Here is a 24,993-nt window from a genome sequence, read left to right as displayed (position 1 = left end):
TCAACTCCCCCCCTTCCCCTTCATCCTCCCCTTCAACTTTCTCAACCTTCATCCTCCAGGCGAACGGCACATTCTTTGTCCTCTTGACAAGGTGCCATTCTAGCAGGTCCTGGTGTTTCTTTTCTTTTTCTTTTGGGGTTTCGTTTTCTTTTCATCTCCTTTCCCTTCTTGTACATGTCCTAGAATCCCCAACTCCGGGAGCCTTCAGACTACCTTTCGTTTTTCTTTAAACTCGCCTGGTTTCGAGTTGCTGCATTCTGTTGGCATTCAGCGTCTTTCCTTTTGCTGCACTTCCCTCTCTTAATCGTTGTACAACTATAGTTTATGTCCACGTTACTTAGAACAGGTATGGTCCCCCCTGGCTGACGCGTTGCTCATCGATCCACCCCCAACACCCATTGAAAAAAAACCGCCAAAACAACGATTTTCCCTTCTATCCCCCTTTCCAATTCTCCTCGATTTTTTATTCAATACCATCGTGCGGAAGCCTTTTCATGGGAACAGGGGGCAAATATACCAAAAATACACAACATGCTCCTGAATGGGCCCAGACTGACATCCCCCGGGTAGCACTCCGTTTTGTTCATCTTCCGTCCTGACACGAAGTCCATCTCACCATTTCCCTTTGGATCAATCCGATCCACGAGTTGCCTTGTCGAGATCCCGATCGACCCGGACACTCGTGTTTGCAACATTTCAACGCCCTGGCCGAGAGAAACAACATGGCTGCGTTGGTTCAAACTATCCCGCAACAGACTGGCACGGCTCCTGTGCTTCAGACGCGTCCTTCCTCATCCTCGGGCACCTTTGGTTCGTCCTCCAACCAGCATCCTGCCCGGTTTCAGAACATGTCGTGGAGTGGTTTCAATGCCGGCAATTCGGGCAGCTATCGAGCAGGTCACCCGGTTGTGGCTCCCTACGCTTTTCCTCCAAACCCGACTCATGCCCCCAATGCTCAACAACACCGCCAGTCTTGGTCCCCTCATCTCCGCCCTGAGCACCGCACCTTCTCTGCCCCTACCATTCACGGGCCATCCCATATGGCTCAGCCCGGGGCCACCTCCCGAGTCGCCAATCCTGCAGCTGGTTCTGTATCGACTTCTTCCAACTCTTCATTCAACTCCTATGTCTCCAAGGACGACAGTGTCATCCCCTCGCGCCAACCGAGAGCGGACCAGCCTCTTCGTCCTTTATCCACCGCCAACCTCCCCCCTCCCTCTGTCATGACCATCTCCTCTCCCAGCGGCTCCGTCAAGCCCTCTCCAAATCGTTACCGTCGTTCGAATCAACGCTCTCAATCTCCAGCGCCCGCGCCCACACCGGTATCTACGTCAGCTTCGGCATCTGATGACCAGGTAAACACAGCCTCTGCCCCCAGACCGGTCCTACGATCCAACGGGCATAACCGCTACTCAAGTGTGGATGATTCGTCCCATGCGGAACGTCCACAGCTAGAACCTGCAAAGCGATACCGCCGGAGAAGTATGGGAACTATGGATCCAGGCTCGTACCCGAACCTCCAACTACAACTACCGATACCATCCTCGCCACAGACAGGTCCTTATGACTTTATCGCTTTTGATACGAACCAACCACGACCACAGTCGGCCCATTCACAGAAAGGCAGCTCGCACTCGGCGCAGTCTTCTGTTTCATCGGTAGGTCCCCAACTACCGCTCCTGAAACCACCTTGAGCAATTAACTAACATGTTGAACTAGACACGAGAGGGGGCTGCGGCGGATTCCAGCTCCACTGCTAAGCCGGAAGAGAAGCGAGTGAGCAAGCCCTCCCCGCTATCCCAACCAGCTTCGACATCGGCCAAATCTCCACCGACCGAGTCCAGTTCCAAAGCTCCACCTGCCGCTTCGTCTCCACCAACGGACTCCCCGGCGGCAAAGCGCCTGGCAGAGATTAAGAATGACCCCAAGCGTCCTGGCAAGTCTCGCCTGAGACGTGCTTTCTCTTTCGGTAGTGCATCCGAGCTTCTCAAGGCATCTTCACAGACTAAGCGTGAAGCAATCGCTGCGGAGAAGGCGCGCCGAGAGGCCCTGCGAGAGGAATTGGGTGACGAACAAGCTGCAATTGCCGAGCAGCAAGAAGCTATGGGACTGGGTGAAAGCATCTATACCCATCAAGGAGGTTTCTTTTCTGGGTCAACAGATGCGCTTTCAATTTCCTCGACCGCTTCATCAGCCTCCATGATGCTCCGCAAAATGGGCAAAGGTATGAAGAAGTCCACTCGATCTTTAGTGGGTCTCTTCCGACCAAAGTCCGTCGCCAGTATCAACTCGGTCGAAGGGGCTGCCGAGCCGATGTCCCTACCCCAGATCTCCGTCGTGAATGTGGAGGCGGAGCGTGAGATTGTAGTCAACCCCGACCCGATGGAAATGCCCAAGGGCGGCACCGTCTTCCCCAAGGTGGAGCCTGCTGGTTCCGAAGTTCGCAGGTCCGCTTCTATTCGCGAAAGGGAAAGAGTCGTCTCCGATTCCTCTCAGTCTCGAAAGAGCATCGTCGGGGGCGACCGAGAGCGGGCAGAAGTTTTGGCGGCGGTTCGAAAGGGTATTCTAAAGAAAACCCATTCCGACTATGGTGTCTCCTCGCCCGCCAATGCATTGAACAGCAGTGACTCGCCCCATTCCAGTGCCCCGCCTACGCCAGACGAGTCATCTCGACCAAGCCCCCGCCCGACGGAGCAGGTAACAATTGCCGGTGAGGACTATTTCCTTTCTGGTGGGGGTCGGTACACAAGTAGCGACACCAAAAGCGCTCCCATGACTCCTCAGTCGGTTAGCGGTCGGAATATCGTGTTCAGCCCTCGCATTCAGTTTCACGAGACCTGGCCAAGTGGCGAGTACGATCGTCGCGGAGAAATCGCGACTTGTAATCGCCTGACTCCTCTCCTAGCTCAGCAAATTCGGGAGGAGATCAATAACTTCAAAATGGTAGGTCGATGTTCCTTTGCTACTTATATTCACATGCTAATGATCACACAGGAGATGGAGGTTCACGAAAACTCCAAGATCTACACACACTTTATCTGAAAGTGGCCAGGAATTCATTGTGTAGCCTACCCCTTGGCTAGGTCTGCGTCCTTGTCCATAGATATGCATAAACTTCGGCGACTGGGGGTTGTTTCTTTGTTTTTTTTTGTTTTTTTTTTCATTTCGTTTAATTTCCTTCCGTGATACGGCGAAGCTCGACAGAGTCAAGATTCCTCTGGTCTTATGATACCTCGGGTCCTCGTCTCCTACGCCGCGGCCATTAATGCCGACTCTCGTTCCGGTCTCTTTTCTTTCTTGCTGCTCTCGGCTTTAGAGGGCACATGTTCATCAAAACGGTGCGGTTCGTTTCGAATCTTGGTGATTTTCCTCGTGCCAATGCTTGGGCTGTTTTTTCCTGCGAGTCCTGCCTGGGGCGTTGATCTAATGAGTGTTGCCCTTTGCCTGCATCGGGCGCGGCGGTCCCCGTTACTGGTCGATTTCTTTCCCATCTTCTGTCATTTCCGCATGCATTCGAATCATTGTCATTGAGTATTGGGAGCGTGGGCACTGGGCTGTTCTTTCATTTTGTTTTCTAGCACATCATTTTTCCACGGTCATCTCCGGACCCATATTTCTCATTATCATCCAGCTCGTCAAAATATCAATCGAGCTCCTGCATTTTTCGCCCATTTGGCATCTCAATTCGTCTCGGTTTCTTACGATGTGTTTCTCAGTAGTGAGTGGATGCTATGCATTCGCACAAAATATGTATTTGTTTTATATGGAGTTAAGCCTGTTGAATGGTTAGTCAGTTAACCCAATTGATTCCTGGCTTTCAGCTCTTCATTTTGCTCTACCTACCCTGGGTCCCTAGATGGAACTTTGGAGGAGTCTAGACGTTCACGGTTAATACTACTCTTGGCTGAAATCTTGGAAGATATTTCAGTCCTATTGGCCAAGCTATACAGCAAACCTCGGCAAAAGCCAACGACCCGTCGTGACTTACAGCTACAATAGTACCTGCTCCCAATCATCACCCATGGGTTCCGGGCTGCATGGCCTAACTGTTCTAGCCATGTAATGTCAACCTTATCCGTCATAGTATTTTCCACAGCATGCCTATATTGAACAATACTATTTCCAGGTGATTGTTATGGATTTTGGTTGCCGCAGTCTCAATGTTTCTGCACATTTAGATTACATGAAATGCTTGAACATCACTAGCCTAACCTAATCCAATGCACGAATCTTGGAATCCGTATCCTAAACCCTCATCTGACCAACTATAGCTCCCTTCTCAAGCAAAATATCCATGATACTCCTAAAGCCCTTCTCTGCGGCCCACGAGAAAGGCGTCCGTCCCTGATTATCTGGTAGATTGATATCCGCACCATTCTCAAGTAACATGTTGACAACCTTCCTATTCCCCTGACTCGCAGCCCACGCAAGAGCCGTTTTCCCCGCAGCTCCCCGCAAGTCAACCTGTAGCCCCTTCTGCCTCAGCAGAATCTGCACAATAGTATCGTTCCCATGTTGCGCAGCCCAAGACAACGCATGCCGGCTACTCTTATCCACATAATTGGGATTCGCCCCATGCTCAAGAAGCAACACAACCACAAAGGTATGGCCCTCCATAGCCGCCCACGAGAGAGGCGTCTGTCCCCGGAACCTATCCGCTACATCAACCGGCACGCCTCGTTCAAGGAAGAGCTTCACCACATCTCCACGTCCGTGCTCGGCAGCCCATGACAATGCGTTTCGTCCGTCTTTCTCTGCAATCATGGGATCGGCACCTGCATCTAGTAGGATCCGACATATCTCTTTTCGTCCGCGAATAGCTCCCCACGTCAGGGGTGTACGGCCAGTATTATCCTGATTTGGCTCTGTACCTGCAATATCTAGAGAGTTTGGGCTCACGCCGTGCTGTAGGAGGAGCTGCAGGACTTGGGGACGGCCGTATTCCGCTGCTTGGGATATGGGCGAGCGGCCCCAAGAGTGGTCGCGGTAATTTGGGTCTGCGCCTTCATTAATGAGGCGGATTGCTTCCTCTTTTTTGCCATTTCGGACGGCTGAGAGGAGAAGTGCACTTTGGCGGAGGCTGTTATAGCTGTAGGGGTTTGACTGAGGTGTGTAGGAAGGTTGGGGTGTTTCCTGTGGTCGTGGGGGCCATTGTGGTTGCCCAGGCATGTACTGAGGGGCCGGTTGGGGCGAGTATGTTGTCTGAGGTGTATACAGAGGGGCAACTGGAGGGGGAGCTGGAGGAGTGTAGGGTGGCTTGGTATCCATGGGAATATGCATTGTGTTGAGCTTTCCCTAGTTTGATTGATGTGTGGTATCTTAGCGAGGCTGAGATTCCCTCGAGTGTAGGTCAACCTCGGGAGGAGAGAACATATTTATAGGTTTTAACCCTTGTAGATTACTGAACAAGGCTGAGGGACGTGCTGTACAGACTGCTGGATTGATTGGTAAATGATAATCTCCACAGCGGGTGAATAGGAGGGGATTGGGGCCAAAACCTTGGAAGGAGGGCGATCATGGGGCGATGAGCCACGTCGTAGAAAACATTCCTGAATTCTATAAATATACTGAGGATTCAATGACTCTCAAGTAGCTTTCAACCAGTGCTGAGATCGAGAATAATCGACATTGGGCAGGTCTGGATGGATTTGCACCAGTCCCATGGATCAGGCATATACACCGAGCCCCACATAAACAAAAGAGCCGCAGAAGCGGAGTAGAAAAAGTTAAAGTGAGAATTATATGGAATTGAGTTATCTTGATTCGAATATTGCGCATACAGCTTGATGGACAAGAACGCCCTTGCAGTGTTAGCCTCGTACAAGTCTGACTTTTCGAGCCTGAATATACGTATTATGAATCCATCTTTGTGCCTTGGATTCATTCACAATGATGAATGTTCAAACTCTTATCACTTGAAATTTAACTGATTACCAAGAATCAAGACGATCCAAGTCATCCAGTCAATACAACGCATAGTGGGTATTTGATATAAAAATACTGTAGATGAATAGTGAGCAAAGGACCTGGCTGGATAGGATCATATGTATTAGTTGCGTAAAATTCATCACAGGCCACGACCCATGTTTATACCCCCAACGACCTCGCTACGCCTACTGCGCCTGCGCAGTTGTCGACACCGAAATGCTCCCCTAAGCCAGACTCGGTGTGTATGTTCATGTCCTTCAAAACTTCTTCGACCATGCCAATTGCGTAACACCATAAATGAATGAAATTGTGAGGGTTTCCAAGTTGGTTCCCTATGCGGTGACACCGGGGAAGCAGTCAGCTAGACCCTTACTGTGCTTGTTGGCGGCATGCTCGAGGAGACTATCCAGGTGATCGGGTTAGTATCGGACCCCAACACGAAGCAAAAGGGGATCGGGATCACGCACGCAGGCGCCTTGGTGGTCTGAAGGAAGGTCTGCTTGCAGGTCTGGCATTGAATGCTCATGGCTTTCTCGTTCTGGAGTCATCGAAGGTTAGTGAGATGTAGAACGTAGAGGATATAACCCAGCCTGGTAGTGGTGCCAACGTACAGTCTTGTTTTGAGACTTGGGAGCAGCCTTTCCCGCTTTCGCGTTGCGCTCGCGCTTCATGTTGGCCTTGGCACCCTGGAAGTAGATCATCAGTATCCGGCATCTGACAGGTGGAGCGTATGAGGGGCTTGCGGTATCCGCTCAGGCGGGGTGGGAGTTGTCTTACGTTACCCATGTTGACAGATTTGGAAATTAACGAGGGAAAAGACAGATCGTTAGCGACAAAGGAACGTAGTATAATGGAGGGAAACTGGGGGAGGAAAGAGGGTCAACGGGAGAAAAAGCGAAGAAAAACGCTAGAAAAATGTGTTATCGTGGCGGAACCACTTATCGAGCCTATTGATCGCTCCACCAATCAAGGTCCCGTGGCTCGAATTTCCCCAAATCGGGAATGCTCCGCTCCACCTTTGGGCTTCTTGATCACCCCCCCCCCCCCCCCCCGATCGTTCCATTTTTTGATTCATAATTCTGAAGTGGCCCTGGGTCGATACACGCCTACCAGATGTCATTTACAGTCCTAGCCCATTCGTGGGATTTAGGACTTTGCAAAAATGGCGCATCCGAGAGCTCGCGCACGTCAGCAACCAAGTAGCTATGGGACGTTCAGGGAACGAGAGCTTTTTAGGTCAATACCTCCAGGGTTCTGATATGGTCGTCGCTGACCCGACTGGTGTATAGATACATCCCTCCTCATCATCTACAAGCCCACCCTCTACCTCACATCGATCGAGACATCCGATCCACCTCCTTTGCCGCTCGATCTTCATGGGACCCCGCTCTGACCTCCTTCGCTCAGCTGGGTACGCTACGCCTGAATGCTAAACGAACGTTGATTTCATTATTCGGTCGGAATGAACAGGTCGTGCTCGCCGAGGCTACCCAGACTTTGAATCTTCAGGATGATGGCAGCCATAATGCCCGTCAGGGATTGTGGGTCGGATGCTGTACAATGTCTTACGAGCGTAGTCTCTGCAAGTCCTTGTTGAATCACTCGCAAGTCATCGAAAATAAACCTCAACCGCTCGTTGTGCTCGACATGACCCAACACGAAGAGTTCAAGGACCATTTGGATGTGAAGAATAACCCTCATATACGATTCATGGCCTGTAGCCCGATTATTAGCCCCAAAGGAATCGTGATTGGTGCTTATACAGTTTTGGATGACAAACCACATGACCCATTGGATGCCAACACGTCGAAGTTCCTGGTCGATATTGCCCACACGGTGATGGATCACTTGGACGCCACTCGATCTCGACATGAACATCGCCGAGGCGAGCGCATGATAGTCGGGTTGGGGAGTTTCCTGGAGGGCAAAGGCTCTTTGCGCAATTCCTGGATCAATGCGAACGAGACCTTTCTGACTCCTTCTCCAGGCGAGGATAACGAATTGGAGGGCCATGTCAATCAAGAGCAACAACAGAAGCAGATTTCCGAGTATGCAGCCCCGAACGCCAAGTATCACGATGGTCAAGCCTTTGGAGAGTTCCGCCCACAGAACTTCAACACCAACCAGACCGGGAAAGCCCCAACACAAGCACATCAGGAGCGGCCATTGGCCGGTTTAGATACAGGTACAAGAGACTATTTCCACGCTCGGCCCCGGAATAGACGTGCATCTCATAGGACCACGGCACCGAACCACAGAGATACTCTCAAGAAACCCCCGAGGGACAGCTATTCCTCCAAGGTGAAAGAAACATTTTCCCGTGCAGCCAACATTGTTCGTGAAAGTATTGAGGTCGAGGCTGTTGTTTTCTTCGACGCCAATTTTGGCTCTCCGGACGCTTTGGTAAATGCTTCCAATTTCGACTCCGAGAGTGGCGCAAGCTGTATGGAAAGTAACTCTTCAAGCGAGGAGGAAGCCAAACGCTGTGGGTTTCCCCCCGAGCGGGATATATCCAGCGACCCGCAACCTAATCATTGCGGAATGTCCACGGTAAATCCATGCAAGATGCTCGGATTCGCCACCTCGGATGTTTCTAGCGTCAGCAAGGAGTATATGTTTGATAAAAAAGTCGCCATATCCGAGAACTTCCTTGGGCAGCTTTCCCGTCGATACCCTCGGGGTAAAATCTTTAATTTTAGCGAAGATGGAACCCTTTCATCCGATGATACCAGTGAAGGTGGCTCCTCGTACAGTGGTGGCAAAAAGTTCAAGAAAACTCGGAGAGCCTACCTACGTCAGGATGCTGTGACGCTTTTGCAGCTTGCTCCTCGTGCCCGAAGTATTGCTTTCTCGCCGCTGTGGGATTCACATAAAGGGCGGTGGTACTCAGGCTGTCTGACATGGACGAGAGCCCCTCATCGTGTTCTAACCTCCCAAGATGAGCTAGCCTTCTTATTTGCGATTGGGCATAGTGTCATGGCCGAAGTTCATCGACTCGGTGCTTTGTTGACAGAGCGGGCGAAGTCAGATTTGCTGGCCGGAATCAGCCATGAACTTCGATCGCCTCTTCATGGTATTTTTGGCACGGTGGATATTTTGAACGATACCGTCATTGATGTTCTACAACGTGGGTTGGTGCATACAATCTCATCCTGTGCCTATACACTACTTGGCTCCATAGACCAACTTCTCGAGTATGCCAGCATCAACGACGTTCGTCCAAGGCCTTCCAAATTTGAAGTTCAAGATGCCTCCAACGTTGGTGCTACGCAACCTTCACAGATCGGAAAGGTTGATAAGGATTCTGTCGTTCAGCTGGATGCTGCTGTGGAGGATGCAATCGAAACGGTCTTTGCAGGGTATTCATTTTTCAAGACTCCAACTACCCCGCTCTGGACGGCCCATGCCTCGAATCCTTTCGACTTCAAGGGAGGAGTTAAAGTCATCCTTGATATTGAATGTGCTCAAAACCTCAAGTTTGCAACCCGCCCTGGGGCATGGCATGTAATTTTGACAAATTTCTTCGGTAATGCCTTGAAGTTCACCGACGAGGGCTTCATTTATGTTTCTCTGAAGGCCATTCCAGTGAAATTCAACGCAATCGGCCAACCTACGCAGTCAAAGGTCACCCTCTGTATCAAGGACACTGGATGCGGTATGAAAGAAGAATTCTTGCGAAACGAGTTATTTACTGCCTTTTCCAAAGAAGACAAACTATCGCCTGGCAATGGTCTGGGAATCAACATTGTGAATCGGATCGTATCATCGCTTGGCGGTGAAATTGAAATTAGCTCCCAGAAAGGCGTCGGGACAGAGGTTGTAACAACAGTCATCCTTGATCATATTCTTGAGCGAATTTCCCTCGGCAGCCTACATGATGCCTCACTCCCTTGGTCCACAAGGAGTCTCGTGAAGCAGAAAACCATGGGTATCTTGCTTCACACGTCTTCCGATGGGGATGCGGCCTTGCTATCATCCATACACAAGCTGTGCCAAGACTGGTTCCAAATGAGAGTTGAGTTAATTGAACCATCGAAAATGCAACTCAGCCATTGTGACTTTTACGTTTCCCTTCATCAGTCTTCGACAACAGGAATACACGAGAGCATGCTTATGCGCCCTCGCTCGACTAAACGATTGCCCCCGCCTGTCATCATCATATGCTTATCTCCAAGGATTGCGCATACCTTGGCATCCCAGGATCAAAGGGAACCAGGCGTCTTTGAGTTTATCAGCCAGCCATGTGGACCGTACAAATTGGCAAAAACATTGGAAAGTTGTCTTCAGCGCCAGCAGCTACGTCGAGACTCATTAGCCGCAAAACGACGAGGATCAACAGCTCCAAAGCCCGAAGAGCTTGAAAGCCAATCGAATGGGCAATCGCAGAGAGATTCGATTCCGATACTCAGCGCGGGTCCTGTTCGACCACCGGGGCCACTGCAGATGCCCACAGAGTCGCCTACTGAACCTATTGTGACACCGGCTTTGTCTGTCCCTGCGGGTCTAGATTTGGACATTCAACCGGAAGATTACATGGCCGTCCACTCACAAGTCATTTCTCCGAGGACTATTCTTCTCGCGGATGATAACGAGATCAATCTCAAAATCCTGGTAGCATTCATGAAGAAGCTGGGATACAGTTATGCCATCGCACACAATGGGCAAGAAGCCCTCGACATCTTCAAGCAAAATGCACAAAACATCGAAATCATTCTCATGGGTGAGTTTCAACAATTTCAAATCTTTTGACGGTGGTCTAACTTGCTGCAGATATTTCAATGCCCATCATGGATGGCATTGAATCGACCCGACGCATCCGCGAGTTCGAAAAAACACTGGAGAACAAGAGACGCACCCTGATCCTTGCGTTGACTGGTGTCGCCCAAGCTGAAACGGAACGCGATGCCATCGGGTCGGGTATGGATGCATTCCTAACCAAGCCTGCACGATTGAATGGGTTACGGCCAATTATTAAGGAGAGATTGCCTCAGACTTGATTTTTACAGCACGCGAATCTTGAAAATTAGCGATTGGATAAGAAGTAAATATCCCTTATATGAATGATTTCCATTTTGTATTTGTTAGATCGCATGTGTCACTAACGTTGGGGTTTCATTTCTATACACGTAAAATGAAAATGAAAAGAAAGAAAACAAAAGAAAAGAAAACCATCTGGAAACTGATTTCAACGTGTTCATGTTTGCTGAAGAAATCAACAATCACACGGTCTAGGATTCAGTTATGATTCCCCATTACAAACCGAGCACTTGGTCCCCACGTCGGTTTCCCATGTAGCTGACAATCCCAGCAAATGAAACCAAGCACCAAACCATACGCCCATTTCTATGTCGAATTATAGATGGACTCAAATTTTTCATCTCTTGGACTCTTCCAAACCGACCAGAGTATCTGCTTTGCTGATTATTGATCCCTCATAACATTTTGGCTGTGCCTCGGCCTTCGAAAGTCGACGTGCACGGTGCTTCCGGATTTGACGATTCAAATACCTCCACGCGTCTGCCATAATTTGAAGATCAGTGCGGGGGAGAGGAGCCGAGGACGGTCGTTGAAGGGACATCAAAGCCGCCATTTTTGGATTGTTGGGTTTGTTTTGGTGGTGAATTTGGGCAGACTTTGACCTTGGAGTAATCGAATTCGAGATGAACGTCTTAAGGCTTGAACTTTGGTTTCCAATTGCCCGAGTGGAAATGAGGTGAAATGATGAATATGTAGTAGATCTAGAGAAACAAGTGTTGGTTTATATAAAAGTTCTTACCATTTCATCATCTCAGACAATATATATATCTACCAAAACAAATAGCATGAGTAATCGTGACATCCCGATGGAATAATGATTGTGACCCGCATGACCCCGACCCCGACACTCACTATTATTCCATTTGTAGCTAGAGCCCAATGCGACTGTAAAGTAGCAAAATGAGGAAGAAGAATGGCTGACGTGTGTTTGTGAGTATCGCTGCCATCCCATCTGGGCTTCTTGACCCCGACCCCGACTCCGATACGGAGTCTCCACTTCTGTGACTTGGACAAATCTGCTCACAAATGACTTCCCGGTCAATTAAAACATGAGCATGTCTTGTAGTTCAAATTGCCAATTGTCGAGATTTGAAATATAATAGTTGTAGTCCAAAATGTTGGCCATGTCAGTGGTACTTGGGGAATGCGGATCCGGCACGATACTGGTCATGTTTAGAGGAGCCAGTGGGGCGGTTTCGGAAGACAATATAAAGTCCAACACACGCCCAATCGTCTCTCGGGCTTGCTGACATATACCGTAGTTCCCTTCGTGGGATTGAACAATTGTTCGGAGATAAGATGCGAATATGCTCAGGTCCTGTATGACTCCCGAACGAGAAAAGGGTTGTGCCGAACTTAAAGAAGGATCGGACGGGTCGATGGACTGATGAGAAGCGCGGCGAACAAGTTCAATTGAAAGAACACCGGCTGAGGGGAGACCAAAGAAAGATATCTTGATTCGTACATTAGAAGTGGTGCGTGGGAATTGAATAAGAAGAGCGCACCACCCAAGACAGTTCAGGAGTTAGTCGCATGGACCGAACCCGACTTTCAATAAGCAATAGCACTTCGCTAAGAATCTCATGGGAGACCTTGACGAGATCTGGAGACCAGGTATTTTGACGTTTCGAAAGGATTCGATAAAGCAGAAACTGATCGTAGAGATAGTCCAGATGTAGCTGGAGAAAGACGGTCTGTTTGAAGTCTAGATCGTACGATGCAGAATCCTGCGGTCGGTGGAGGAATGAAGGGAGACCTAACCAGGCCTGACGAGACTGCTGCAAGAGCTCCCTGAGTAAGGTCAGCAGATAAAGCATCACCCCATGGCAGGCAACATTACTCAATTTTTGCCGGAAGGTTTTCGCCCTGCTGGTTTAGTGATAATTCTAAAATGCTTTCTCGCACAGGGCCCATAATTAGGTAAGCTCTCAGCCATACTGCTTGTGTATCATTGTTCTCAGTATTCCAACCATTGGCATCAAGCTTGCTGATCGCGTTGTCCCGGACCTCGGGCTCTGCAATAATATCATCGAAACTGAGATCAAGAGGTGGCGTGATGTCACAGAAGCGCCAGCTGATGCGCGGCGGCCTTCCTAGAAATGTAGCCATTTGCTTGTCCGAGCTAAAAGCACTGCCCATCACACGTTTTCGTGTTTCCACAAGCCAAAAAGGCGCATTCTCATCGCTGGGAGGCTGGTTGAGGCCGAGAGTGAAAATAATTGTTGAGAGGTCTCCTAACGCCCTCCACGCCCGGTAGTCTGAAGGGTATTGATGATTAATTATTCCATTGATCTGGAGACAGGCTACTGACCTCGATCTCCGTGGACTAGAGTGGCGAGGAAGAGGCGTTGGGAAATGAGCCAACTGACGGCATCGTTCAACACACCGGCTTCATTACAAAACGAAAGACATGTTTCTGTTGCTGACAATGCTAAATCTCCTAGATCTTTCCTGGAACCGACTGGCTTGCCGTCGACTATTGAGTCCCAATCACCGGGCAGCGCAGTGGCTACCCCCAAGCAGGAGAAAGCCAGGCCGATGATCTCCCACCTGCAAGACATGGATGACATGAAGTCGTTTAGACTGACTGAGGAGTGAATTGGAATCGGAGACGAGAACAAGCCAAAGATTTGTCGCGAACGAGTGAGTAGCGCAGAGAAGTCACTGGATGGTTGTGAAGCGAAATCTTGTAGGGACTTGAAAGTGAGCTCAACAACTGGCTTACTTAGAACACCGCTTTCCTGCGTGGTTCTAATCGAAGCTTCTGTGATTCTCTGATAAACTGGAATGTTTCTCAGAAGTTGGAGGATGTGTGCGCCTCGGCGGACCGCATCGCTTTCAATAGGTATCGCGTTGGGAATTGGGTCCCGGGTGTTTACATTGGCTCTCTGCACCTCATGGGGAAGTGAAATCGCCAAGTTATCGGTACTTTCTTGGAAAAGGGCAAAGTGACTGGTCATTCCGAGATATTCGGATTGTGACAATCGCCTCCTTTTGAGGGTGGACTGGCTTTCCCGGGTTGATACCGAAGCTGCATCCTGGATTGGCTGGGGTGTTGACGTGGGCGTTAGCGTCGCTGATCCGGAGTTGGCAGTTCTTGTCGGCGAACGAAGATAGATACATTGGTCCGACTTGCTTGTTCGAGCGCATCTCGCACATGTGGGGAATCGATGGTCACATCTGAGTTTGGACTTTCGACAGGGCTCGCACGAGGAGAGCAGACCGTTCTTTCGTAGAGTGGCCATCTTGATTTCCGGGTGCCCCGTACTCTGCAGAGCCGATCGTGCGGAGTAATCCAGTGGACGCCATAGCAACCAGGCATAAATACTGAACTGACTGTCTCACTGAACTTAGTGAACTTACTAAGCGGCAGCCCTGAGTTGGTTTGCACAAGTCACGTTTATGTTTGTCGGCAGCAGCAGCGGGTATACCACCCCTCTCTATCATATCCTTCTCTTCTTATTCCTCTTCATACATTCGAGGTGGACTTTGGTTGCCACTTATATAAGACCTTGGAAATTGCCAGGAGCTGGAACAGTAAATGGAAATGGCTCCGAATCGCCAGGTTCGCTGCATCTCCCATTGGTCACATATGTGCAGCAACTTGTCTTTCTACTAGATATCAAATTACCTCATGCGCCAAGGCTCAAAGTAGCAAGCAGCAAGCAGTCGGTCTCATGAGCCATGTGAACGTTACATTGCCAAGTCTCGTGTAGTGCAGCAGCGCAGCTATCATGATGTCCACCGATGTCTGTCTAGACACTGAGAGATAGAGTTCCGTCAATTAACGTGAAGATATCCTCGCAGTTATTCACTGATTCCTAAGGGAATCCACGCTTCATATACCCATGCCTTGTGGATACTAGTATAAATAGCCTTGGCTAGTGCACCCCTCACTTCCTTTCTTGCCTCGAGCCTTTGTCATAAGTTGCAACTCCTCGTTCCATATTAGTCTACATCATGTCGCTAACCTACCCAGAGGGTGAATGTTTCTTTCTCCGCTCGGTCTTACAGTCATCCGGGTACGATGCTGACAGACCTGAGCACTTCTATGCTCACCTTATGATGGGAATATATCTGGAATAGACCCGCATTCTCAGGTCCAGATAGTGAGTATCATCAGCGGTAACACTATCATCCTCGCTCAGCCTACCAGGTAGTGAAAGGTAATTCAAGGAGCACACCTTATGGTAATTGGAAAAACATCTTCCTTTTATATGGCTCAGAGCCGTACCAGGCTACTTCCTTTGGAAGCCGGTTCAGACAGGCAGAACACAATCTTTGTGTGAATGGAAATCAGTTCAGATCCCAGTAAAAAGGGCGCATCACTGGAGTCATGGTTCATCAGAAAATTCAGAAACTGGAATGTCTTGAAGCCCCGGGTTCGGACGGCAGAGTCAAACACCTCACACCCTGCTCATCAAGAAGCGAAGACACAGACTGCTGCTAAGACTGAGATACTAGAAACACCAAAACCGATTCCTCTTAGTGAGCTGGGACCGAGTCTCCTCTTCCAATTGGCCGCTGAGGTACTCAGCCACTCGGGGGGTAATCCTGCACTCACCAACATGACCGGAGAAGTCGATGACCAGGGTGAAGAAGTACTGCAAGAAGTTCTTCCACAGAACCACCCTGAGATTGACGAGTCCAACGAGAACTTTTATGACTGGATGCAACAATATGTGGAAGAACAAAGGGCGATGTTTGAAAGTGAAGCGGAGGAATTCAGCGGCTGAAGCTTGGGTATTATATTGTTATACATCAATTTGTGGTGCTAGATTTGGGATGCAATATTTTGAATTTCATCTGACTTCCTTCGCACTATCCCTGAGCTCACAGAGCAAGAGAAGAAAGGCAACTTGACCCACTTTGGGTGATTTTTGAATGAAACATATAATTTGCTATTCATAATCTCGATACATTGATATTTTAATTGAATCAAGATCGTATCCTGAAAGGACCTATACATAAGACTTAAAGCCAAACCTGAAGATCAGACAAGCAAGATGACATGATACCGTCTTAACTCAACATCTACGCATACTTGAGCCTCTCCTCCGTCCAAGAAGGCCGTAGGCTAGCGTCATTAATCTCACTCGCATCCAACGAGCTATCAGCCACATAATTCACCTTCCAATCCACCGAAATAGCAGCCCCTTCTTCCGACTGCGCCCAAACAGCCACTGAAATAGTATTCTCACCACTATAATTCAAGATACCAAGTGGAACGGGGAATTCCACCTGGTTTCCAATATACGGGTTAAACCGTCCGTACTGATATCCGTTCACAAATAGCTGTGACCGGTAGGTAATCGCCGATCCAGATGGCGTACCCAAGACGAACGAGATCGAGATATCATGCCCGGATGGGAGATCCAATGAAACGACTGTACGGAAGAATCGAACTGTGGCACCCTCGAAGCTTAGGCTTGAACTGTCGCTGACGCTCTCCCACGTCGAATCGTCAAATCCTGGGAGATGCCAGCCAACCCGCTCAGCGTAGAGTCCGTCTTCATTGTAGGCACCGCGGACGGGGTCGAGGTTGGACTCGCCGCCTGCTGTTCCGGCGATACGCCAGTGAGTAAAGCCCGTAGAGGAACCGAGGAGGTCAACGTCGAGGATTCCGCGGGGGTTCAGAGCTCCGGTTGTTTCGTCGTGGCCTGTGTCATCGTGGACTACTAGGAGGACATTAGGGGTACTGGTGCTGACGGTTGCGTTGGTAAATGAGAGAGTGAGGTTGGCTTGTTCGTCTGTTGCGTCGCCGAAGAAGGATCCGATCAATTTGCCGTTCAACCAAGCTGAATATCCGCTAGATTGTTGTGAGCTTTTGCTTGTAGTGCGGAAGGTGAGGGACTTACAAGGCTGTTCCTCCTTGGACATTGAGGTTGACACCGGTGGCACTGCCGTTGAAATATCCGCGCCAAAGTCGGATGCCGTTGTGGAACCCTGTAGATTGTTAGCTTGCAGATCACCAGGTAATATGGAAAGGGACATACCATATTCATCCGCATACAGGACAGGGAGAGAGGTGGGCTCTCTAGGATTCAAAGTAGTCATGTGGTCGGCAGCTAGACGCATTGTTAGCTTTCATTTCGTGAAGTGGCAGCTCAGCGTGGATCATACTTACCAACCCAAGCCGCACCAGAGTCATCGTAGTTAGTGAGACGCTCTGGCAAGCTGTCCTTTGCCTTCCATGAAGTGAGTGCTGGCAGTGTAACAGACTTCGGTGCGGAGATCGAGCCCTTCAAACTGCCGTACGCCGTTCGGCTTGTCTTGACAACCTTTCCATTCCAGGTGATGGATTCCACAGCCCTTGGAGCAAAGACTTCAATGGTAGTAGCATTGACAATATCACCAGTGACTGCCAGCTTCGACTTGGAAATACTGGCCCCACGAACGAGGTAAGGTCCTTGGATGAGAACTACAGATGGGTTAGCAGGCTATCATAAAAGGCAGAGTCAAACAATACATACCGCTCTCCGTCTCAGGGACAAGTGGGTCGGTCGTGAGAGCAGGCACCCAGAACTTGTAAGCATAAGTCCGGTCAAGCAAGATAACCCGGACACCGTCTATTTCCAGAACGCTCATGCCATACGACTGGGTGAATGTAGCAGTCAATCCCCCGTGCTCCTTGATGAACTTGACTCCAGAGCAGCCTTTGCACGACTCAATCGATCCCTTCTTCGCTCCCTTGATGTTGAATTCTCCGGATTCCCCAGCGGGAACCCAAAGAGTCAAGGTCGGCACATTGTCAAAGACAGCGTAGGTCAGGACTTCGGCAGTAGAGTAAAGCAGCTTCTTAGATCCGAATGTGAAATCGGTAACAGCGATCTTAGACTGGTGCCCGTTCAGGCGAATAACACTCCCATGTGCGGGGACAGTCAACTTTCCAACGGAGGTGTCAATTTTGAGGTGGAAGGCCTCGTTCGTGGAAGTCGAAGTGTTAGAATGGAAAGTGGCATAAAACCCGGCATTTGTATCCGGGTTCCGCAGTTCATATGCACGAACGCCCGTATTATCAGTATACTGTGTTCCATTACCGATTAGATCGGTCTTGGTCAGGTCCTTCGCAGCACGAGTAAACAGAGCCAGCAGCTTTGTCTCGTAGTACTTCGATCCGATAGAGCGATCCTCTGAGATAGGTGACGAGTAGTCGTAACTGGATGCTGTCACGGGTGCAGCGATAGCACCCCAGTTTGTGCCGCCGAAGATCATATACAGACTCATTGCTGTGATACGTTGGCCGATATTCCAGCGATAGAATAGGTTGGCGAAATCTTGGTTCAAATCCTCGGCGCATCCGCCTTCGGGTCCACCCCAGGGGTTATAGGAGCCTCCTTGAAATTCGGGCATAAACGAGGGCAGGGTGGGTTGGTAGTCCTGGAAGTAGTCATAGTAGTCTACTACCTGGAATGCCACATAGGCTCCGTTGGTAGAATCACACTGACTGATGTCGCAAGTCCAGCACTATATCGGTGTCAGATAATTCTCACCACATCAGGGAAAAGCCGGACTTACAGATGGATAGGAATCCACACCGGCAATATCAACGTTTCCCTCTCCTGTGATATAGTCAGATCCCCATGAAAGCGAATTCATGTTCGGGTCATTGGCTGTCAAAGGGATCGTTACGCCATTCTCGCGGGCATTGGCCTCGAGAAGCTCCATATACGCAATAGCGGTGTTATTGGGTGTCTTTTCGGATGTCGAAATCCACTGATCACCATACTCATTCTCAATTTGGAAGCCAATCGACATTTCTCCATCAGTGACTTGGTACCGACTGGTAATCTTGGCCATCTCCGTCATGTATGGCGTCCAAGCCTTGGTATACCGGGTGTCATTGTTACGGAGACTGCCGTATTCACCCGTCGTGAGCCACAGTGGGAATCCGCCGGCCGTAGTCTCAGCATTGATATACGGCCCTGGGCGCACTAGGACGTATAATCCCAATTCCTTGGCAAGTTCGAAGATCGGAGTGATGTCATGGGCGCCCGTGGAGAAATCCAGGGTCTGATTGTTTGGTGCGTGGTAGGCCCAGTTGGAGTAGAAGGAGAAAGCCGTAAAGCCTGCAGCTTTGATCTTCTCGAGAATATCTCTCCACAGACCAGGGACCGGGATACGCCAGTAGTGAAATTCACCTGAGAAGATAAAGATTCTCTGGTTCTCAACCTGGAAACTGTAATGATCCCATTCCACAGCTTTGTTATATCCGTCGTTGTGGAGCGGCCATTGGGTGACTTCAGAGTGTTTGGCAGCGGAAGGCAGACCGAGAAAGACGGTTGCAATCCATAGACCAGAGAGGATGTTCCCCAGGCCAAACATCTTGGGACGACTGAGATGAAGGTTACAACCTCCTCGACACTGGAAATCGCCTCATTTATACTGGGACGATCAGGGACATTGCATCATTCTAGGTATAATTCCGGAGTGGTGGAGCCGCTATACTCACATTGAGTTTAGTTAGAAAGCAAGAGCAATTTGCAGCGGTCTAAGCGAAGCTCCGCACCCCATCTCCCCCGCATGGCGCGGTTTTCGCGCCGAGATTTTTCCTCCATTCACGTTCCTCACGGAAGTCCGGTGAGTGACTCTGATATCGATAATCTGGAGGTGGCACATAGGCACAATTCCAATTGGGTGATCGCTACCGGTTTTTCAGGGGGGGGGAACACGGTCTCCGAATGCCTACATCCTTCCAGATTTAAATTGCTTATATTTTGGCCTCGGTTCTAATTAGCTGGGCTCTGAATATCATTATATCGGACAGGAGAGAAAATGATTAAATATTAACTTGCTAATTGCCTCATATACATAATTTGTGATCCTCCACCTGCGAGTTCAGCGAGAAGCCCACTCATTCCTCCGCAGAAATAGCAAACTTACTCAAAGCCCGAAGCCTCGAGCCATAGAAGTAAAGTAGCCAAATTCCAATGATACCAATGACACTCAATCCACCAAGAAGACTGGTGCCCCTCGCAACACCCAAATTGGCAAATAGTGGGTGGGCAAACATCACACTGCCACAGGCCAGTGCGCTCCGGAAGAAATCATTGGCTGCGAACAGACTGGCAGCGTATTTCGGGTAAGAAAGAGGTATATAGACGAAAATACACTGCATGACAATGAACACGGTTGCACCATAGATGGTGATACCGATAGTCGGTACAATCCAGTGGATGGAGGCTCGGGCCGTCCAGGCGAAGAGGAAGAGGCCGATTGTGGGGCCGAAGGAAGCCGGAAGAGCGGGGAGCAACCGGGATTCTTGGACCGGCCACCCGAGGCGCGCAATACGAGGGTTCATCCAGAAATATAGGTAGGAGAAGTAGATGCCCACACCTAAAATGCAAGATACCAAGATGCAAAGGAAGACCAGGCCGACTTGGCCGAGATTCATGTGGTAGTCGACAGGATAGACCAGGGGGAAGACTTCGAAGAATGAGTAGTAGATGCCGTAGATGATTGCGGTGTAGATCTGGACAAAGAGGACGGCAGGATCTTTGATCGTGATCTCCATGGGCTTGATCAGAGCGTCAACGGCAATATCCGAGACACGCATGTTCTTCTGGTCAATCTCAGACTGGGACATGAAGCGCTCATTGTTGTAAATTTTGCGAAGGCGCTGGGCACGTCGGAGCAGGATGGTTGGGGTGCTGGTCTCGGGGAGGAAAACAAGCATTATAATAAAGACCGGGGCAGAGGCCCAGATAGACTCAAAGAGAGACCAACGCCAGGATTCCGCAGGGACAGCAAATCCACTGAGGAGAGGACCCAGAGCAGCTATGAGAAGTCAGTATGGACGTACATGAATTGAGGGATCGTAACTTACGTCCACAGTATGCAGCGGCAACCCATGCCATCATAGCGTATGGCAGAGCGTTCAGGCTGTACATATCACCAATCGAGGCACCTCCCGATGCGAGGCACGGAGAGCCAAAGAATCCTTGAAGGAATCGCAGGACTATTAGACCAGGGAAGTTGCCAACAAAAGCTGTCGGGATAGAGATGATGACAAAGAGGAACATGGTGATTATGTACACTGGGTTCCGTCCAATGATGGGGATCTCACTCAACGGTGAGAAAATCAACGGCCCGGTGCCATAGCCCAATACATATAGCGAGAGACCCAATGTGACAACCACCTCGCTGACCCCAAATTCTTTCATGATACCCTGCTCGGACGCAGTGTAGATAGCCGACGTTGTATAGACGACAAACGTGTATAGACAAATAATGGTCGCGAGCAGTCCGCGCTTCAAATTGGACCAATTATGGGGATTCTCGGCGTCGTCGGTATAGTACCAATCCACCAGAATCGCGCCATCTTTTGTCTTCTTGGGGGTGATTGGAATGGACTTGATTTTCTCAAGATCTCCTGCATTCATCTCACAATCCTCTTGTAACGTCGAGGTATGACTGATAGCATCACTTTGATCGGAGTTTTGTCTTTGGTCTCGGGACTCGGGATTTTCGGTATGGCTCTTGGAAGCCTCAAGGCCCTGCATTATTTGAATCCATGGCTCAGGGAGTTCGAAGCCAGGCTTCTCTTCCGGATATTGAAGGTATTTATTGTTGGTCAGAAACCGGACCAACTGCCCAATTGGGGCTTCCCGAATAACTGCTTCCATTGTAGTGATTCCAGGGTTCTCGTAGATAAGCTTCGATAGGTATAGTTGGTAGGATCGAAGCACGTAGCTATGATATCGTGCGGATCTTGCTGCCGACTAGTGGGAATCAGGCAGTGGCAAAGGTTATTCAGCCACCAGAATATCTTTGGAGTTGTTTTAGGTGTCGATGACCAGATGCCCTTTGAAGAAACGGAAGATTATTATATACTATCACTGCATGAATCATCTTGGTTCTGCTTATATAGAAAATTTGATACGGAATTCGGAAATAAGGTCAAACACACTAATTAGGCTTCGAAAGTCTTCTGTTTCGACCAATCATGATTATTGAGCATGTTCTATGTTATAAATCAACTCTTGGCCCTGCCTCCACGCCTTTCGAGCACGTCAGACCCACCATGGAGATGAATCTCCCCGATCCCGAACACCCATCGAGCCAATCAGAAACGAAGTTACGACATATCCATGGATGTGCCTTGGATTTGAAATACGAAAAATTACTCAGCTAATTGACACCAATACCCTATTTGGTTATTAAACCCAGTCATTGCGAATACTTCCATGGGTATGGTTCATCGGCCATCTTGGCATGATTTATAACGGTCTTACGTTAACTCCGGATCGGGAGTAAGATCTTAGCCCCGCGTTAGATGACGAAATTTTCTTCTAGTCCAAGATCGCTTATCTGTGCAATAGGGTTTGCGCTTAGTTTCGAGCTCTGAAGGTCAAGCTGTGAATTCTCGTGATCTGGTGGAGGTTCAAGTGATTTATAATCGATGCCGAGGGGCTCGGGCTCTGCACGCACCGAGCAAAACGTTATGTTTTTTTCGCCTGGAACGCGGTGATGATGTGCTTTACAAACTTTCATGACCCTCTCGGGTATGACAAAGTTAGGGATGCAGTTTGACAAGATTTGTGAAACCGAAGAGAATGAGGCTCTAAAGCATTACTTCGTAACCGGCATAACCCATCAATAGGTGAACTAGAAGGATTATTCAGACAGTGACGATCTAAAGGGAAAAGCATGCTTGTCAAATCATTCAAACTTCAATTATAATTACAATCCAGTCATTTTCAAACTGTGCGAAAGCGGCTATGTCCATGCAAGCAAATCCAAATTGCAAATCGCAAATCGCAAACTTCGCCCAATAAACCTTTAGCAACCTCTCTGAATTTCACCAAGAAGCGAAGGTCCTCGGCACTCAGGGTGCTATCCCGTCCAAATGATCTCATAGAATTCATTTTTTTTCACCTTCCAGTATATTGGACATATGTCGACAGTATCACCAATCAGGGGCGGGATAAGGATGTGTTAGTGTGAGAGTCATGTAACATTTCCGTTCGTGTCACAAGGGTGAATCGTTTTTTTTTTCTTTCTGTAAAAACTCCTAGACTCCAAGATAATGCGGCAAAATCAAGGTCATATTCCTATGATCATGCGTCGTTACCAAGGACTCCGAATGGGTTTTGGCCCTTGGTGTCGGAAACACTTGCGGGAGTATCTTGAGCGGCCTTCTGCTTCTTGGCGCCCTTCTTCGCAGGCACGGTAGAGAATCCGTCGTCAGATCCAGATTGACTGGTAGCCACAGTCTTGGCCTTGCTGGCAGCCGATGCGCGAGTGCGGATGGGTGAATCAGGAGTGGACTTCTGCTCCACGATCTTCTGCACGTGCGCCTTGATGACCTCCTCGTCGGTGGCCTCGCTGTTCTCACCCTCGATGGCTGCTCTCTGAATCTCGCGGCTGAGGCCCTTGAGGGCGTCCATGCCGGCCTTCTCGGCAGCTTCCATGTGGGTTGCCTGCTTGATGCCGGGATCCTTGCGTTTCAGGTATGAGCGCACGAAGAAGCGGGCGAACAAGTAGGTCAGGGGGAGAAGGTATGACACGTTGAGCCAGATCGCGAATGCCTGACCAGTGGTGTCCATGCAGGTCACCATCTCTTGAGTGAATCCAGAGCTGGCGATGGGGGCAGCACCGGTGCTGCCGACGTTCTCGGCGATTCCCTCGGCACCAGCGGCGCGGAGGGCAAGCTTCTTCAACCAGGGAACGACGCCGGCTTCGGCGGTGGCAGTGACCACGGCGGGTGCAGCCTTGGACAGGTGGCGCAAAGCGGTGCTACCGACAGGATAGGGAAGAGTGTACTCCACGAAGAGGTAGGCAGCAGCCATGTTAGTGCCGAGGACGAATTGGGTGATCTGCATGGTGGTCAAGCTGCGCTTGATCACCCCCGGGACACGAATGCGCAAAGCCGTGAAAGTGTAGTAGGTGTACTAAATATTTCAGTTAGTCATCATGCTATCTGTGGTCCTTGAGGGAATTAACATACCATCAGCGCGTGAATAGCGGAGTTCACGAGGCAGAAGATCCAGATAGGAGCTGCCATATAACGAATACCGGCCCACATGCACATCATAGCACCGGCGTGGTGGTAGGTCTGCAAGGTGGAGCTCTTCTTGCCTTTAGCCAGGATAATGGCAGTGTCCACGACCTCGTAAAACTTGGAGAGGTAGAAAAGCCAGCCGAAGTAGGCGAGGCCCTGATTCCAGAGACGACCGACATCTGTCGAATCGGGTAGGCCATTGCTCAGCTTGTAGGCCGGGTTGGGAATGGACCACTCGTCGGTGATAGTGCTGTAGGTTGCGGCATTACCGTAGCCGCGGGGGCCATTGATCTTGCACAGCGAGTCCACAACGCCAATCAGACCATTGGTATCGCTGCGATCCGGGAAGGAATTGCCAAAGGCCTGTACCATACCCACAAATGTCCAAGCGGAATAAACGGCCAGGAAGACATTGTGTAGTACCACGAACAGCTTGAACAGGGGCGAATGGCTGAATGCATAAGGCTTGTAGCCGCGACTTTTATTGATGCGACTGATCAGGACGACAGTCAAGGCGTAGACGCTGGCAATTGTAATAGGCACGCGCACATCCAGCACCTGGTTGTAAAGGTCGTTGGGAATGTTGAAGGGCTGCTTCCAAGAGAACTCCGATACATGGGGCGCAGGAATGGTCACAGGAAGCTCAGCTGGAGGGAAGCTAAGAAGGGAGGAGCGAGGAAAGCCGATCCGGATGGTGGCCGGCCCAAATTGGGAGGGCACATTGAAGTCATACATGGTTGCTCTCCTTATAATGACCCAGGTTTGCGAAGTTGCGCAATTGGCAAAGGCCCTAAGGGAAAGGTCGAGAACGAAGAGAGAGAAGAAAAAAAAAAAGTCCTCACCAAATCAGTGATAGCCTTAAGGGCGACTCCACTCGCGATAAAAGAAAAAAGACTTATCGCGGTGGAGCCTACGTTTGTTGGGAATTGGGGAACCGAGGTTGACCTGTCATTGGGGGAAAGTCGACGGAGTTTGGGGTTTGGGTGAATCGAGCCGGAAGGCGCCTTTCTCGTCATTCTACAGGA

General features: G+C 49.7%; 10 protein-coding genes across 10 annotated transcripts; 3 read left to right on the top strand and 7 right to left on the bottom strand.

Moving 5' to 3' along the window:
* Positions 1-722: 722 nt before the first annotated feature.
* Positions 723-3,042, top strand: N7484_002599 (uncharacterized protein; the record flags this gene model as incomplete). Its single annotated transcript, XM_057113019.1, has 3 exons — positions 723-1,658; positions 1,720-2,943; positions 2,995-3,042. The coding sequence occupies 3 exons, from the start codon at positions 723-725 to the stop codon at positions 3,040-3,042; spliced, it is 2,208 nt and encodes a 735-aa protein (XP_056973159.1).
* Positions 3,043-4,245: 1,203 nt separating this feature from the next.
* Positions 4,246-5,280, bottom strand: N7484_002598 (ankyrin repeat domain-containing protein; the record flags this gene model as incomplete). Its single annotated transcript, XM_057113018.1, has 1 exon — positions 4,246-5,280. One exon carries the CDS (start codon positions 5,278-5,280, stop codon positions 4,246-4,248), a length of 1,035 nt encoding a protein of 344 aa, XP_056973158.1.
* A 980-nt stretch (positions 5,281-6,260) lies between these two features.
* Positions 6,261-6,714, bottom strand: N7484_002597 (uncharacterized protein; the record flags this gene model as incomplete). The annotated part of the gene is made up of 4 exons (XM_057113017.1): positions 6,261-6,330; positions 6,396-6,466; positions 6,540-6,614; positions 6,706-6,714. 4 exons carry the CDS (start codon positions 6,712-6,714, stop codon positions 6,261-6,263), a joined length of 225 nt encoding a protein of 74 aa, XP_056973157.1.
* Positions 6,715-7,090: 376 nt separating this feature from the next.
* N7484_002596 (uncharacterized protein) lies at positions 7,091-10,925 on the top strand (the record flags this gene model as incomplete). The annotated part of the gene is made up of 3 exons (XM_057113016.1): positions 7,091-7,164; positions 7,218-10,648; positions 10,699-10,925. 3 exons carry the CDS (start codon positions 7,091-7,093, stop codon positions 10,923-10,925), a joined length of 3,732 nt encoding a protein of 1,243 aa, XP_056973156.1.
* A 377-nt stretch (positions 10,926-11,302) lies between these two features.
* N7484_002595 (uncharacterized protein) lies at positions 11,303-11,518 on the bottom strand (the record flags this gene model as incomplete). Its single annotated transcript, XM_057113015.1, has 1 exon — positions 11,303-11,518. The coding sequence occupies one exon, from the start codon at positions 11,516-11,518 to the stop codon at positions 11,303-11,305; it is 216 nt and encodes a 71-aa protein (XP_056973155.1).
* A 489-nt stretch (positions 11,519-12,007) lies between these two features.
* N7484_002594 (fungal specific transcription factor domain-containing protein) lies at positions 12,008-13,925 on the bottom strand (the record flags this gene model as incomplete). Its single annotated transcript, XM_057113014.1, has 4 exons — positions 12,008-12,418; positions 12,471-12,756; positions 12,806-13,223; positions 13,277-13,925. The coding sequence occupies 4 exons, from the start codon at positions 13,923-13,925 to the stop codon at positions 12,008-12,010; spliced, it is 1,764 nt and encodes a 587-aa protein (XP_056973154.1).
* A 1,329-nt stretch (positions 13,926-15,254) lies between these two features.
* Positions 15,255-15,701, top strand: N7484_002593 (uncharacterized protein; the record flags this gene model as incomplete). The annotated part of the gene is made up of 1 exon (XM_057113013.1): positions 15,255-15,701. One exon carries the CDS (start codon positions 15,255-15,257, stop codon positions 15,699-15,701), a length of 447 nt encoding a protein of 148 aa, XP_056973153.1.
* A 298-nt stretch (positions 15,702-15,999) lies between these two features.
* N7484_002592 (glycoside hydrolase family 35 protein) lies at positions 16,000-19,290 on the bottom strand (the record flags this gene model as incomplete). Its single annotated transcript, XM_057113012.1, has 6 exons — positions 16,000-16,774; positions 16,824-16,911; positions 16,962-17,033; positions 17,093-17,386; positions 17,439-18,432; positions 18,484-19,290. 6 exons carry the CDS (start codon positions 19,288-19,290, stop codon positions 16,000-16,002), a joined length of 3,030 nt encoding a protein of 1,009 aa, XP_056973152.1.
* Positions 19,291-19,819: 529 nt separating this feature from the next.
* On the bottom strand, positions 19,820-21,590 carry N7484_002591 (MFS transporter; the record flags this gene model as incomplete). Its single annotated transcript, XM_057113011.1, has 2 exons — positions 19,820-20,742; positions 20,792-21,590. The coding sequence occupies 2 exons, from the start codon at positions 21,588-21,590 to the stop codon at positions 19,820-19,822; spliced, it is 1,722 nt and encodes a 573-aa protein (XP_056973151.1).
* Positions 21,591-23,024: 1,434 nt separating this feature from the next.
* N7484_002590 (elongation of very long chain fatty acids protein) lies at positions 23,025-24,703 on the bottom strand (the record flags this gene model as incomplete). The annotated part of the gene is made up of 2 exons (XM_057113010.1): positions 23,025-23,858; positions 23,915-24,703. The coding sequence occupies 2 exons, from the start codon at positions 24,701-24,703 to the stop codon at positions 23,025-23,027; spliced, it is 1,623 nt and encodes a 540-aa protein (XP_056973150.1).
* Between the last annotated feature and the right edge of the window lie 290 nt (positions 24,704-24,993).

Source organism: Penicillium longicatenatum (assembly GCF_028827895.1).
Source record: "Penicillium longicatenatum strain IBT 33135 chromosome Unknown contig_2_segment0_segment0, whole genome shotgun sequence".
Taxonomy (NCBI): Eukaryota; Fungi; Ascomycota; class Eurotiomycetes; order Eurotiales; family Aspergillaceae; genus Penicillium; species Penicillium longicatenatum.
The sequence above is the reverse complement of the archived record's forward strand: the minus strand, read 5'-3'. Positions and strand labels throughout refer to the sequence as shown.